Consider the following 15,721-nt stretch of genomic DNA (forward strand, 5'->3'; position numbering starts at 1 on the left):
AATTCTGTTGGTTGTAAAATGAAAAAAGCACCCCTGAGACTTGAACTTGTTAGTTGCAACTAATTAACTAAATCAATGGTGGTTTGTTCGGTTTCAGTTTCTATATTTTTAACAGTTCCTAGTTTATTTTAAAAATAACAGCACCTATCGATGTGGGTTTGCTGCACCATATTCATGGTTGCATAAAAACCTCGTTGCTTATTCGATCTTTCTGTTATGAGCAGTACCGCAAAATTTTCAACAAACATGCAGAATTCCAGAATGATTAACAACTGCATTGTGGTTGCAAAAACTTTGTACAAAAGCTAAGATTAGCTGCCGCATTTTAACATTACGGCAAAAGTGGTTTTAAATATCAAATATTACATCTTTTTTCATCCTACCAAATGAAAGCATAATTATAACTACAAAACTGGCATTCTATATAGAAGTGAATGAAACTAGATCAGGTTACATATATATACACTCGAAGGGATTTCTATGCACAAGGAAATTTTATATCAGCAACATACACCGGATTGATTCTTTCATAAACATGTCTGATAAGCTCCTAAAATGTGGCATGGAACTCCATCTTTGAGGACGAATCAAGCCTCGTCGCACAGAGGGGGGAGCAGTAGAATTTTTGATGTAGCAACTATGTCACAGCATTGAGAGTCCACAATCTATTTGGCAGCATACCAGTTTTGAGCAAATTTAGCATCAACTGATAGGCCAACTTTAAGAATATTCTGGCCGTTGAATGGCTTGGACATGCAATCAACAACTATATCCTTGGCAACTTCAGCAGACTCTGTCGGCCCTTCGAGGATTACTTCATCATGAACCTGTTTCAGCTGTAGTGTGAGCTAATAATCATAACTGGAGCACGCTTGTTACAAGCATCCAGGCATGATACTAAGTATTTCACTGCACAAACTATAATATCCAAATGGAGCTCACCATATTTTGTAGGCATTATATAATTAGAATGATGTTTTTGCAACTCCATATTAGAAAATTTCCCAAATATGTCATGATAGACAAGTGACAAATTATATTGAAATTGCAGACTTGCTTCTCTCTGCTTATTATCATTTAATACTCCAATTACTATACTCACGGAGAAAAGAAAGACCATAGACATAACCTGTAAAAGCAATTGCCATCCAAGTTCCTTCAGACGAGCATTCTTTACGATTTCTAGCATGGCACACATAGCAACATCAGCAGCACTACCCTGTCAGAATGGTACAAAGCAGATCGCAATGAGACAGAAGTTGATATTTTCAGATGCAATATGGTTAGATACTCTTTAGTACACTTAAGTCTCTTCATGATTATATGCCTCGCTGTTTGCCCCATCCTATGAAGAGGATAAGGATCCATTACAAAGAACCGCCTACAATGGTATTTATTCCTGCACAAACTAATCTAATAAGGTAGCTTCAAGCTAAAAATTTATGTGGATCAATAACTGCAACTCTACAATGAGACAGAAGCTGATATTTTCAGATGCAATATGGTAAGATACTCATATAGTACACTTAAGTCTCTTCATGTCTATTTGCCTCACTTTTTGCCCCATTCTATGAAGGGGATATGGATCCAGGACAAAGAACCTCCCTACCACAGTATTTACTCTGCACAAGCTCATTTAACGAGGTTGGTTAAAGCTAAAAATGTATGTGGATAAATAACTGCAACTCTGTACTTTGGGGAAAGAAGAAAAATATAACAACAAATAATAGGGAAAGAGGGAGGGGTAGGACATTACAAGATTTTTCTTAATTAACTTCTCAATTGCTCAATTAATATCATCATTGTCATTGAAACAAAAGCGTTCTTTTTAAAAGAAGACATAAAAAGATTCATCATGCTTTGCATAGTTAGTAGATATAGAAAAAGCTATAATTGATAAAAAAAATTGCACTTCATGCACCTGTACTGGGGTATTAATTGCAGCACGCTCAATGTGACCTCTTTGGGCGTACGTAGAAGCTGACGGGAACTTGCGAGCACGTCCCAGCAATGTGTGAACATGTCCCTTCTCGCGAGCCTCTTTTTTCCGTAGTTCCTGCCAGTTCAACACTTCTTTTCTATCACTATACCAGCGCTTAACTGTTTCTTCTGCTTCCTTCAAAGAAACCTGAAAATACCGATGGTCACCACCATCCTCTAAATAATCGCTGCCTCCATGGAAATAAGAAGTCATATAACAGACCAGAGATTATATTGCAAAAATACCTTCCAATCACGGGCTAGACCCACAGTAGTTTTTCCATAAGCAATAGAGAAATTGAGCATCTTTGCTTTCCTTCTTTCAGAAGCAAAAGCATCCTGCAAACATAAACTTGGTTTAGTGATGGTTTGAACCCCTTGGAGGAAAAGCTCAGCCACGTTACGTATTTTCTATTTATCAGCCGGGTATAGACCAACGAAACTATATTGCAAAACTTGAGCATTGTCACTGAATATCTACTTCACTTGGTCAGGTTTATTACCGAGGCTTAGACCAACTTTCTGGCTTTAATTCCTATAGATAAACGATCCGACATTGGAAAGACAATAAAATACGGACCAACTTTCTGCAGGTTGCAACAAACTCAGTTAGGCTATTCGTTAGGAAGCCAATCTTTTCTAAACCATGTAATTTCCTGTTACGTCGATCCTAATGTATTCAAATTTCGGAGGAAAGGTTTGATGATTACCTTCAATAAAGGAGCTGGAGGTTTGTCTTCACCAGGCTGGGGATACCATTCAAGAAGTACATCTTTGTGCTCCACAGCATCGCGAATGTATGAATACATGTTCATTGCAGTCCTTGAATGAAAATCTCCACCAGATTTGAAGGCATCCAACATGCTCTTACAGTTGGCAAGATGTGCTAATATCCTAAGTTCCAACTACTTATATAATCAAGTTACTCAGCATGCCCAAAAAACAATTATAAGTTATCGTAATATACTCGGTACAAATTATATGCACCTGCCCATAATCAGCAACTATAAGGGAGTTTCCTGGTGCAGCTATAAATGCTTGGCGGATCTTGTACCGATCTTTCTCTAAAGCAGGCTGATTCTGATTTGCAGGACGTTGCATGCAAAAAATAAAATAAATAAAAAATCAGTAAAATAACATTCAAAGTGCTATTTTGAAACCATGTGTTAGCCTGCATCATTTACAAAAAAAATACATCCCCGGCACAACTTTGCTGAAGGTCTACCTTATGGACACAATGTATAGCTAGTATGTATATTCCATAACGACAATTTCAGAAGAAAATGTCACTGAGATTCACAAAATATATAAATTATAATTTACCTGCAGATTTGGTCTTCTAGCTGATAACCGTCCAGTTTCAGTATTAATGTTTAGTGAACAATGGATGCGGCCATTCTTTCCAGATATATGATTGCCCTGAATCAAAATCAGTCAAACAAACTCTCAGTTTCAAGCAGGTAAACATTTCTGATGCCGCATATTGCCATGAGGAATCATTTCCTCTAATACTCGCATTGACCTTATATTAAGCTATTTGAACAATTTCAAAAGTAAACTAAGAGTACTACTTGCACCTTTGCATATTTTGTGTACATCAAATAAACAATGAGAATATGATTCATGGCAATCTTGTTTCTGTCCTGAACCTGATAAAAAAGCTCTACACCGGCTAAATAAGACTCACGAACACTACATATCTCCTAGCATAGTTGCATTGTACTTAAAGTGGTATGTACAGCCCGGTAAGTACTAACCCGAGCCTTGTTACAATGCTATCAATAATGTGTGCTGACCAAGACATTTTGAGGGTTAAATATCAAAGTGGGCACTGTACAGAAAGCACAATACTAAGATATTTAACCCAATATATTAATATCTGAATATCAGAACACATTGATATTGCATTTACATGTTAACTGTGTGCAGTCTAGGTGTTAAAGACCCATTTTCAAATCTGTTAACTATTTCTCTAAGATATAAAAACAGGACTTTAAGACATAGCAGACTACCTATTTTAGAGTTTGGAACTATTTCTCTAAGATATACATATGAGATAAGCTTAAAGCAAAGATGAAGTACGGTGCTTAACAGTCTTAATGACTTTTACTTAATTAAAAAACTGCATAGCAAGTTAAAATCAAGAACAATAACTAAGAAAACAGGATCTGGTCCAACCTGCAAAGGGAGGATGAAGTTGGATATTAACGAGTCAATGGAGCAAACTTCACAAAGAGAAGCGATGGCATGGCATGCCTCCATGCCCTTTGAACCGCCTCCAAATGCAGAATAGGCAGTGCCATATGCTGAGGTATCAGTGACCTCTCCTTCATTTACCTCAGTTTCAGGTATTTCAATACTTTCATCTGGCTCGAAGTCAAGAGCTTCATCTGCAAATTCATATTCTGCTGACACCTTCCCAGAGAGGGCTTTCAAAGCCACTCCACTCATAGAGGGCCAACCACTTGCAGTGTACTGTTCAGTTTGCATTTCTTCACCAATTTTGTGCAGAGTGATTTTGCGGAACTTTGTGGCTTTCTTCTTTCCTTCTTCAATAATGTTATCGACATTAGGAACTTTAAACTCTTTCTCCTCTTGAAGTATGTCACCAGTTTTCCTATATTTTAAACAGAAAAACAATTACAAGTCAGTATAAACTGTAAAGCATAAAGGATGAGCTAGCATAGCGATATAAAAGGTAGTGAACAGTACAGTGTAATAGAAAAGCATGCAGTTTTTATATAAACTAATTATATTAGGTCTGAAAATTGGAAAAAATAAAATTCTGCAATAGAGTTAGATGTATGTGTATCACACTGTTTGCATAACACAATAAAATTTATCAGGTGTATGTGTAAGTTTCTACTTTCTAGCTATAGTTTGATGCTTCTAATTATTATTAGTGTATCGTTTACGCACAATATTGTTTAGTTTAACGGGACCTCGTGTTTTAGCCACACTAATTGCTTCGAAATTAAAGGCTTTTTCCATTTAACTTATAGGCTTTAGAGTTACATAAAACCGGAAGAAAAATAAAATCACTGTGACATTGTAACAACATAACTTGGGAGGATAAAATAATAAAATGGACATAATTCGTACAAACAGAATCCTCAGCTCTGTAAATATGCCTATATATTCTTGTTCAGGCTAAGAAAACATTATAATTTTAAACAGTTCTAAGGCCCCAGCCAATAAACCCAGTATAGCTTCGATGTGATAAGTATAGGTTCTATAGAGTTAGATAAAGTCCAGTATTAAGAAAAACTTGTACCTGTTAGCGGTGCCACCAAAAAATAGCTGGCGAAGCTGTGTATCACTCCCAACATTCATGTATCTGGCATCAGGACAGTGCTTCGATGCCCAATTCCTAAATCTATCTGCAGCAATCTGTTGCTCTGCTATAGCCACTTTCTCAATTTCAGCAAGATAAGCTCGATCAACTAGCATCCCTTGAGTTTCCAAATTAACCAGGAGCTCACCAAATGGACGCCAGTACTTCTCATAAAATGTGAACATTGACCCTTCTTTGACTCCATTGACTTTCCATTCCTTACAAGATAATTTTTTTTTCAAGCTCCCGTAGAGCTGGAGCGTGCTAATAGAATCTAAGGCAGAATAAGAGACCCATGGTTTACGCTCCACTCTCTGTAGCTCTTCAACAGGAGGAATGATAATCACTTTTCCTTCAGATCCATCTTTCTTAAGCTTTCTCCTGCCAAAGATTGTTTTCATTGATATTTTACCAATGAGCCCTTCGCTAGGGCAGAGTCCAGCATCAGACATAATGTTACGATCACTTGTAAGCACTTCTAAAGAATAACCTCCAATGATTCTTCTTGAAGAATCCCATAGCCGAGCCATATGCATAGTGTCAGCATGGAAACCAGAAAGTTTAATCCCATAGTTTTCTACAATATGATTATCAAAACTATAGTTGTGCCAGACCTACAGATACAATGTGGCAACTCATCATAATTATGGATGTTGATGATTTTGAACATAGGTTCATAATATCATTAAAAATTGGAGAAAGAATACATTGTCACAATAAATTAACATTTCAAAAAGTTTTATGTCTAGTAAAATTCAATCAACATAGTATTGATAGCTGATTCCAGAAATATAACCTACCTTCTTGATGGATGGATCCTCAAAGAATGGAGCAAATATGGCTAACAAATCCTTGCCACCACCATCAAGGACATCTACCCAGATACATGACTTTCCATTTCCAAAAGTTGCTTGGGGTCCAGAATAAACACTGAAACATATAATTTCTCCATGATTAACAGGAGTTTCTTGCTTTACATCAATTCCGGCCACCTGTTGTAAAAATTAGTGCACAGAAAGGATGAGGTTAGAATTACATAGTATAGCAGACAGCAAATGAGAAGAATAATATGCAAATACATGCCTCTGTGTCGCATGCATGGACAAGATGCCTGTACTGATTTGTAAGCTTCTCAACAATTTCCTTTGCCACAACAATATTGTCAACAACAAGAACCTTGTCATAGATACGATTGAGTTTCTCACGAAGATGAACATTTGTCCGTTTAGCACTTGTTTCCACAACATAGGTTTCACTTAAGTCCGGATTTTTTTTATTTCCACCATTGGCTAATTTTTCATCACTAACTGGACTCTTTTCCATTTTTTCCTTTAGATAGTGCACTGATAAACCATTAGGTTGGGCTTCAGGCACTATACATGTCACAGAGATATTCTCTTCGTTACCAAGTGTTTGACTACTATAATCATTGATAGGCATTGTATAGCATTGTTGGGTTGAAGCATCTCCCAGCAGCCCATTTACATAGCTTCTCTCACCCTTATTCTTAGCTTCGTATTTTTCGCTATCAACTTTTTGCTGCGCTACTGAAGCATGTAAGTTAAACTGCACACCATTTTTCTGTTCTTGCCCAACTGACTGTTTTAAAGCTCCTCTCATGGCAATATTATCCAGGTTGTAAGAATGAAATTTGTCGTTACGTATTCTCTCATCCTTATTTTGCATGCTTAGTAAAGCTCCATCAGTGACATTATTCTTACGACTTTCTATTTTCTTAAGTTTCATTTTTTGCACCAGTTCATACCATCCTCTGCTACTTTTAGGCCTTGTTAATTCAGGCGTACCAGAAGTAGCAAGACTGGTTATTGGTTTATGCTCCATTTCACGCAATGTCTGGGCAGAAGCACACGACAGCTTTCTTGCATCCTCAAATCTAGAGTTGCTATCAATTGGCAAATTTGTATAACTTGAACTCTGGTTAAAATTAATAGAACCAAGAGTAGCGGTCACATTAGGAGAACGGTTTTTGGCACTCACAATTGTGCAAACTTGTGATCTGCAATTTCAAACATGAAGATCTAAAAAAATAGGAGAAAGTTATCCAGGTATAAGGTGCAAGATAAACAAAAAATACTAATATATAGCAATACAGGAAACAAGGAATACAATGATTAACAAAAAATTAAACTAAATGTGTCAGACATCCAACTGTTACTTGTAAAGAAGGTACCCATAAACCAGCAAAAGTAGCTTAATAAAACTCTTCATTAACCACTTGAGTGAAGCACCAGAAGGCACTCAGTACAATACGAAACAGCTCAAAGTTGTCATCCAGTATCAGCCTACATAATTCAATCCTCCCATTTATTTTCACATTATCAAATGTTAACGACTTAGTCTATTTATCACTCATGGTTTCCGTCTAACCTATTCAAAACCTAAAGATACTCTCATTGATTGCAATTAACTCAAATCCCAAAATATACACTAACATTAGAGCATCTAGGGACCCGAACCTGACTCCATCATCCACACAATTACAAGACAAAATCCAAACACAGCTAACCAGAACATAACACGGTTTTAGTAAAATTTCATTCAGTTAAGCTTCCATATTTCTTCTATCAAGTTTTAGCAACTCATAGTACAATGCAAGTTCAAGAAGAACAAAAAATTGACACAACCCGGAACTCGAAAACTTTAACACAATTAAAAAACAAAGGGTCTACAAATAATTTGTTACAAAACACTAACATACAGTTCCACTAACACAATCAAAACAACAAAATACAAAATGGGTAATTAAAACATAACTTAAAAAGGCCTTAAACTAAAAAATAAAGAAGGGTTTATTGACCTTAACAAAACCATTTTGGGGGAAGCACGCCAGAAAGAACGAGAAGAAGACAGCCAAATAAAAGGAGGAAAAGGGGGCTTAAAAGGGGCAGAATGAGTAGAAATCCCCATTGAAGCCATAGCTTTTCCCACCTTAAAACTAGCTTTATACCCACAAATTGAAGCAATCTTGATAAGTTATTGAATTTATAGACTTTGTGGGGGCTACGAAATTTAGGGTTTTTCAGGGGTTTAGCACATTTGAGTTCAAAGCTGGGTTAGCTTGTGGCCCCTAAGATTCTGGGGCGTCATGTGTTATTTTGGGGGTATATATGACAGTAGCAGCAGCAAACGAAAACACAGTGTGTGAAAATAAGGCAAAGGGACAGAGAGAGAGAGCGAGAGGGAGAGAGAGTGTGTGTGTGAGAGAGAGAGGAGAGAGAGAGAGAGAGAGAGAGGGATAAGCTGCAAACACCTCAAAACGTCAAAACGTTAAACCCCTTTTTTTCTGTTTTTCTCTTTTCTTTAGACAAGTCAAATAAAATATTTATGTTTTTCGGAATAATATGAATAATTATTGTTTTAGTTTGAATATTTGATACATAAATATGAAAATAAATGAATATAAAAAATAATATATAATTAGCTTCGGTTTTTATTTTTTGAAATAAGTACATGACACTTAATGAAAATATACGGAATAAATAATTATATTAATAGTCTTTAAACTTTTTTATATGATTAATATATCTTATTCTAATACTAAATAATAAATATAAATATTTTATTTCTATAATTCATGTATTCAAAATTACGTGCACCCGAATATAAAATAATTTTGAAAATACTTGCCTCCAAATTGAGCAATGTGGGAATTTCTTGAACAAATGATAAAAATATTTTTTTTAGTATGCGCGGCATTTGATAAAAAAAAATTTAGAGGTCTCTTGTTAAAAATAAGTTTTTGCCTTTTTGGAGGTCTCTCGTCACAAAATACTGATTCTGAACTAAGGCAGCATAAATACCGCCACCACTGAAACACAATAAAACCCTTATTCATTAATAAATATAACTTCAATTAATTAATAAGGGGGCTATAAATTAATACTTTGGGCACAACTTTTTGGTCCATATATAATAGCGACAGTGTAAATATAACTTCGATAATTAAATAATCTCGATAATTTAATAAAATTTATTAATACCAACACTATTAATTTATTATGAAGGTGATATTCCCGTGATACTCCTTTTTCAGCGAGTATCAAGCCTTAGACTCCATCATCAATGGAGCATTATGAATTTTTTTAATTTTTAATTTATTTCAAAAAAATAAATTTTATTTATTAATATTATTATTTAAGTATGTACCATATATTATAATTTTTAATATTTTAGTGGTCAACAATTCCCCACATGAGCTTTTGAAATTTTTTAAAAAATGAATAAGCTAATATTGATTTAAGGTTTGGGATCCTAATTAAAGTTTGGACTTTAAGTTAATAATTTTAAAATTTTAGATCATACTCCACTTACAAAGAAGTATCTCGCATATTACTAGGGTTGTTCACGAACCGAGCCGGGCCGGGTTTTAAATTTTTCTGATGAATCGAGACAAGCCGAGTTTTCTTATCGAACAAAAAATTGTGTTCGAGCTCGATCTCGTTACCTAACGAGCCGAATACAAGTTTGTTTATAAATAAACACGAGCCGAGTCGAACCGAGCCGAGTCGAACCGAGCCGAACAACTCGTTAAATAAACAAATTCATAAATAAAAAAGTTTGGCTAAACCCAACTAATCCAAGCCCAACAAGTATCTATACATTACCCTCATCCATTCACCACTCCTCATATCTCCCAGAACAGCCCAAATGATTAAATTTATATACCCATTGTGGGAAAAGTTTTGAATGAAAATTAATTTGCACTTTATTTTGTTTGATTTGTAACTTATGAATTTTGATTTTTTGTAACTCCTATATTATTGTGATGATTTGCTCCGACTCAATAGGAACATGGGTCTGGCACAATACTCATAACATACGCAAGGAATAGAAGAAGGACATAAAGGTCTCACCAGTAAAAGAAAAGGGCATAAGGCTACTTGCATAAGGGAATGATTACAAAGGGGTGGGGAGAGACTAGGGTTGGGCATTCAGATAATTGTTTTGGTGTGTCGTAATATTGGGAGAGGCCAACATTTCGAACGTTAGAGTAGGTTCAATTGTAATTGGCAATCGTTGTAATTACATTTGAACCATATCTTTACATTCCAGTAATATAATTTATATTGTTAGTATATCTTCAATTAAGTCATTATACTGTGTGAGATTAGGTTGTGTTATTCTACAACAAAATTAGTATCAGAGCAACGGTTGCTCAGATCGATGGGGGCAAACACAGAAAGGGATCGTTTGGACAAGATTGAGGCTCGATCGGAGAAAACCCATGAATCCATTCGGGAGACGATTACGGTAGAGGTGGCAGCAGCTGTAAAGGGGGCTGCGGCGGAGATGCAACAAGTTTTGGTGAATCGAATTGTGAGTAGTTTTGATGAGATCTCGAAGCAGCAAGATGAGAGATTAGAGGCGGCGATAGGTCGACTTGAGGGACGAGTCACTCGGTCTAGGGACACTCAAAAGACCCTTATACAGTCTATGAGAGATGACCAACTGAAATTTCAAAACGACATCAGATCTACGCTCACCACGGTTGACAAATCGACGCAACAAAAAGGGTTTATGGGCAGCAGGATGAAGGGTTTGTGTTTGGTGAAAGTAGTTATACTGGAGAACGGAGAGGGTTGGGTGGTGCCGGGTCGGGTTCAGGAGGCGTACCGGGTCAGGGTATGAATGGGAGAAATTTGTGGAGACATAAAAAATTGGATATGCCCCTGTTTGATGGCAACAACCCAGATGGGTGGATTTTATGAGCAGAGAGATTTTTTAGTTTCTATGGGTTGACAGAGGAGGAAAAGGTGGAGGCTACGGTGGTAGCGCTAGAAAGGCAAGCATTTTTATGGTTTCAATGGGAGCACCGTAGAAGGCCAATTGAAAGGTGGGATCAGGTTAAAACATTGTTGAGACGTCAATTTCGCTCTCAATCCACAGGGATGTTGCAAGAACAGTGATTGGTCCATAGACAAGGGGGCACAGCTACAGATTATAGGTTGAAATTCATCGAGTTGTTGGCACCACTAGAAAATGTGTCGGAGGAATTATCTTTGGGGCAATTTTTGAATGGGCTTGGAGCAGATATTAGGGAGGAGGTCAGATTGTTGGGGCCGGTGACAGTAGACCATGTAATGGAGTTAGCGCATATGGTAGAAGATAAATTCAAGTATGGAAAAAACAAGGGGGAAGGGAAATTAGGGTTTAGCCCTGCATCTAAAACAAACAATTAGGGGTCAGCTCCCATGCTATCTCCAAGGTCTTATTCCAATAGTGCCAGCTCATCACCAAAATCATATTCGAATTACACGGTGTCAGGTGTGTCTATAGGGAGCAGTCTTTTGCCTACGGCCAACCCGTGGGGGAATTGAGACGATTGAGCAAGAAAGAATTGCAAGATAAGCGGGCAAGAGGATTGTGTTTTAAGTGCGATGGAAAGTGGAATGTTGGCCAAAAATGCCAACAAAAGGAACTGAGCGTATTACTTACACATGAAGATGGGTCCGGAGAGGAAGAAGTAGGGTATGGGGATCTCACGGTGAAGACGAGTTGGGAGTAGAAGAAGAGATTCAACCAGAAATCTCTTAAAACTCAGTGGTGGCGATCACGAGCCCAAAGACATTTAAACTTAGAGGGGAGGTGAATGGGATCCCGGTTGTCGTTTGTTCGCACAAAAACGTGCAAGCGCACGCGATCACAAGTAGTATAAGATTAAGTTAAGTTCGTTCCCACAGAGATTGGTTTAATTCAGAATGTGCACTTATGCAACAATGTATGATTATTATTCACTGCTAAGACAAGTACCAAATTGAGTTGATTATCTAAAAATAATTATACTAGAATGAATTAATTAAGAGATTGAAATCGAGTTACTTATGTGAATTAAAACATGGGTTTCTAACTTCATTAAATACTTCGTTTAGAGTATATTCCTTTCATCATAGTATGTAATGGTTATGATAACTAATCAGACAACACGAAATTAGTACACGCTATCTTTAAATATACGTGTACCCTACTACTCAGCATCCACAATTAAGATAGAAGCGGGGAAGACACCAATTATGTTTAGACCCTATATGTCTATAAGATTTGAAAACATAACGGCTTAAGTGCAAGTTATCTATTAAGATCACATAGGGCGGCGTAAGATGGTTAAAATTACACTACTAATCATGCATGTTAAAATATCCATAAACCTATACTACCATGGCAAATTCTAAACCCCTATATCCACTTTCGCAATCAATAAATTTTGACAAATAACTTAGATGTTAGCTACGCATCCAAGAAGATTAAGCACAACCATACTAGGATATCAGTAATTCATCACACGCTAAAAACTTCAAGGTAATCAATTACTAAACTCCATAAATAAATCCGCTAGAATCCCACGATACGATTAGTTCATAATCGAACATCTCGTCATCATGGATTCCAATGAAAACATGATAGTAAAAAGGTTCTAAATACTACAAGAGAATAATAAAGTATCAAGGTTTAGAAAACAAATATGAAACAAGCATCCAAAGTATCGCTTAATTAGAAGAATATAAAAGAACGATATAGAACTAAATTTTCTCCGTCTTAGCCGTCTTGTGTGCTTTTGATTTTCGGAGTTCTCTCCTTGTTCCTTCTTGTTTAAATCGTCTCATTTTCTTTATTTATAGGCTCTTGGTTGACTTGGCCGCTCGGAATATCCAAAATATACTAGGAACAGGATTATGCCTGCATGACCTAGCGCGGGCACACTCTACTTCGGGACAATTGGGCGCGGGCGCGCCTAAGTCAAGCGCGGGCGCGCTTGGCTTCTGGAAAAATTCCTGCAAAAATCTTGTTTCTCATTCTGATCTTCTCACAAGCGATCGCACTTCAATTTCCGATCTCTTATTAAGAGAAAAGCATATAGAAGTCCATTCATGCCTCCAACTAAAGCCCTACACATACTTAACACAAAATGCATTAAAAACACCACATAATTGAGGTCAAAACATCAACTTACGCCGATATGAAGCGTTATAAATAGATAAAAAAAATCCACTTATCACACCCCCAAGCTTAAATCGATGCTTGTCCTCAAGCATAAACAGACTCGACAACTACTACTACTAATGCATGAATGCAACTAAATGAATGAATGCAAATACATGGCTATGCAAAGATCCCCTCAAAATAACCATAACCAAATTAATAAGCCCATGCCTCTAAGAATGCAATAACTCTAAACAGAGCTCGACTAAATCCAATGCACTAACTTACAAGCACAGAAGCGTGAGTGTGTGCTTTGCTTATCAGAAATACTCCCAATACTAGATCAAAAACCATATCCCATTCTTCGCCAAAACAATCACAAGTTTATAAGTGGAATGAAAGCTAAACACATCATGACTCAAAACACCTCCATCATCACTGGAGTTAGAGAAGAATTCATTCTACAATACATAAACACATCAACACAAATGCTTATTTGACCGTGCAATGGATGAGGCCCCGAAAGACGTATGCAATAATACCCATGTAGCGAGTGTTAGGTTAGCGGATCCCGGACTGAACAAACCTTAGATCACTAGGCACAAAGTCCCCTAGTACTTTATTGCTCGAGTATTAAAGAGCTCACCCGTGGTCAATTCTGCATAATCACATACTACATAATTTTTTCTCTCTTTTTTTTTTCTTCTTTCCTTTTTTTTTCTTATTTCTGGAATGAGTGTGTTTCGCTCCATCTCATCCAACCTTAGACTACTCATAGATATAAGCGGCTACTAGACTTTTAACGCATAACTTTTTTAACAACTAACAATTAAATCCCTGATTTCCCCCAATTTATATTTTAGTGCTCCTTCGTCATCAAGGGTATAATAAACTTTCTAAATGTAAACAATTGAATAAATTTCAACAACCAAACAAGTATGGCCCTGATCTAGCCCAAAAGCAATCGATAAGACTTGTGAATAGGTTTTGCTTCTGGACATGCAAGTCAATTCATAAGAAGTTAATCATCCCTCTATTCATCATCACTACACCCAAATCAACACTGACCTACCAACCGAAAATAGCTCATCCTACGGGATCATGCTATATGTTATTCATATGTAATTAAGTGGACTCACATAATCAGCATGAACAATTATGCAAACAATTATGGCCTATATGAATAATTATGCAAAATTATGAATGAACTACAACTACACATGCAATATGATTCCTATATGAACACGACTCTACTACTACTGATCCTTAAATTACCACCCCCAAACTTAAAATATTCAATGACCCCATTGAAGTCAATAAGGATAGCAAGGCATACCTAACTGTCAGCGGGATCACCCTCCTCAGGTGGAGAATCAAGAGGCGGATACACTGTGCTAGCTCCAAAAACTGGCAAAAAATTTTTTAAGCGACAATACTCCAGAAACGCGTGGGTTGCCTCCCACAAAGGGCTTTTTTTCCGTCTTTAGCTTGACGTGAAACTTCTAAAATAAGTCATAGGAAGAACGACGATCACCGCCTCACGGATCACCGTACCTTTTCTGCCTTTGATTTCCAACTCGAATTCCTGAAACAAGAGAATCCATCGAATCAATCGAGGTTTGGAATCTTTCTTCGAGACCAATTATTTAATAGCCGCGTGATCAGTGTAAACCGTCACTTTTGTCCCTAGCAAGTAAGATATGAATTTTTCGAACCCGTAGACAATTACCAAAAGTTCCTTCTCAGTAGTAGTGTAATTCAACTGAGCACTATTAAGGGTTTTACTAGCATAGTAAACCATATGGAAAATGTTCTTCTTCCTCTGACCTCCAACTGTAAAGTCGCTAGCATCACACATCATCTCGAAGGGCTCATCCCAATCAGGTGCAGTAATAACAGGTGTTGTAGTCAAACTCTTTTTCAAAGTCTCGAAGGCAGCTAAACATTCTTTATCAAACTTTAAGGGAACATCATTCTCCAACAAATTGCACAAGGGTTTAGAGATTTTAGAGAAGTCTTTAATGAATCGCCGATAAAAAGCCGCATGACCAAGAAAACTGCGGATTCCTTTAACTGAGATTGATGGAGGAAGATTTTCAATAACCCCCACCTTCACCTTATCCACTTCCAGCCCCTTGCTAGATACCTTATGCCAAAGAATGATACCCTGTTGCACCATGAAGTGACATTTTTCCCAGTTAAGCATCAGATTGATTTCAACACACCTTTTTAGCACCAAGATCAGATTATGCAAACACTCATCATAAGAAGACCCGAAAACTGAAAAGTCATCCATGAACACCTCCACATTAATACCAATCATGTTAGAGAATATGGCCATCATGCATCTCTGAAAAGTAGCAGGTTGTAACGAACGAGAAATTTTGATTGTTTAATGTCATATTAAATGAATAATTATGTGAATTATGATTGATTATAAAAGGTTATTTGTTATGTGCTATATGTGTT

At 36.8% G+C, this 15,721-nt stretch overlaps 1 protein-coding gene across 1 annotated transcript; it reads right to left on the bottom strand.

The window, feature by feature from the left end:
- Nucleotides 1–254: 254 nt before the first annotated feature.
- LOC141683010 (DNA polymerase I A, chloroplastic/mitochondrial-like) lies at nt 255–8,611 on the bottom strand. Its single transcript, XM_074487699.1, has 12 exons — nt 8,133–8,611; nt 6,398–7,331; nt 6,115–6,306; nt 5,255–5,928; nt 4,159–4,597; nt 3,304–3,399; nt 2,968–3,060; nt 2,691–2,885; nt 2,227–2,319; nt 1,922–2,128; nt 1,130–1,219; nt 255–827 (listed from the first exon to the last, which is right to left on the bottom strand). Exons 1-12 carry the CDS (start codon nt 8,249–8,251, stop codon nt 666–668), a joined length of 3,294 nt encoding a protein of 1,097 aa, XP_074343800.1. The 5' UTR covers nt 8,252–8,611; the 3' UTR covers nt 255–665.
- Nucleotides 8,612–15,721: the final 7,110 nt, after the last annotated feature.

This window comes from Apium graveolens, chromosome 9 (genome assembly GCF_009905375.1).
Source record: "Apium graveolens cultivar Ventura chromosome 9, ASM990537v1, whole genome shotgun sequence".
NCBI classification, from domain to species: Eukaryota; Viridiplantae; Streptophyta; class Magnoliopsida; order Apiales; family Apiaceae; genus Apium; species Apium graveolens.

Coding starts and splice junctions, on each gene's coding strand:
- LOC141683010 (XM_074487699.1), bottom strand. CDS start 8,251: ATGGCTTCAATGGGGATTTCTACTCATTCTGCCCCTTTTAAGCCCCCT. Junction 2,129..2,226: donor GTCTAGCCCGTGATTGGAAG/GTATTTTTGCAA, acceptor CGGTATTTTCAG/GTTTCTTTGAAGGAAGCAGA. Junction 1,220..1,921: donor CAATTAATACCCCAGTACAG/GTGCATGAAGTG, acceptor CCATTCTGACAG/GGTAGTGCTGCTGATGTTGC.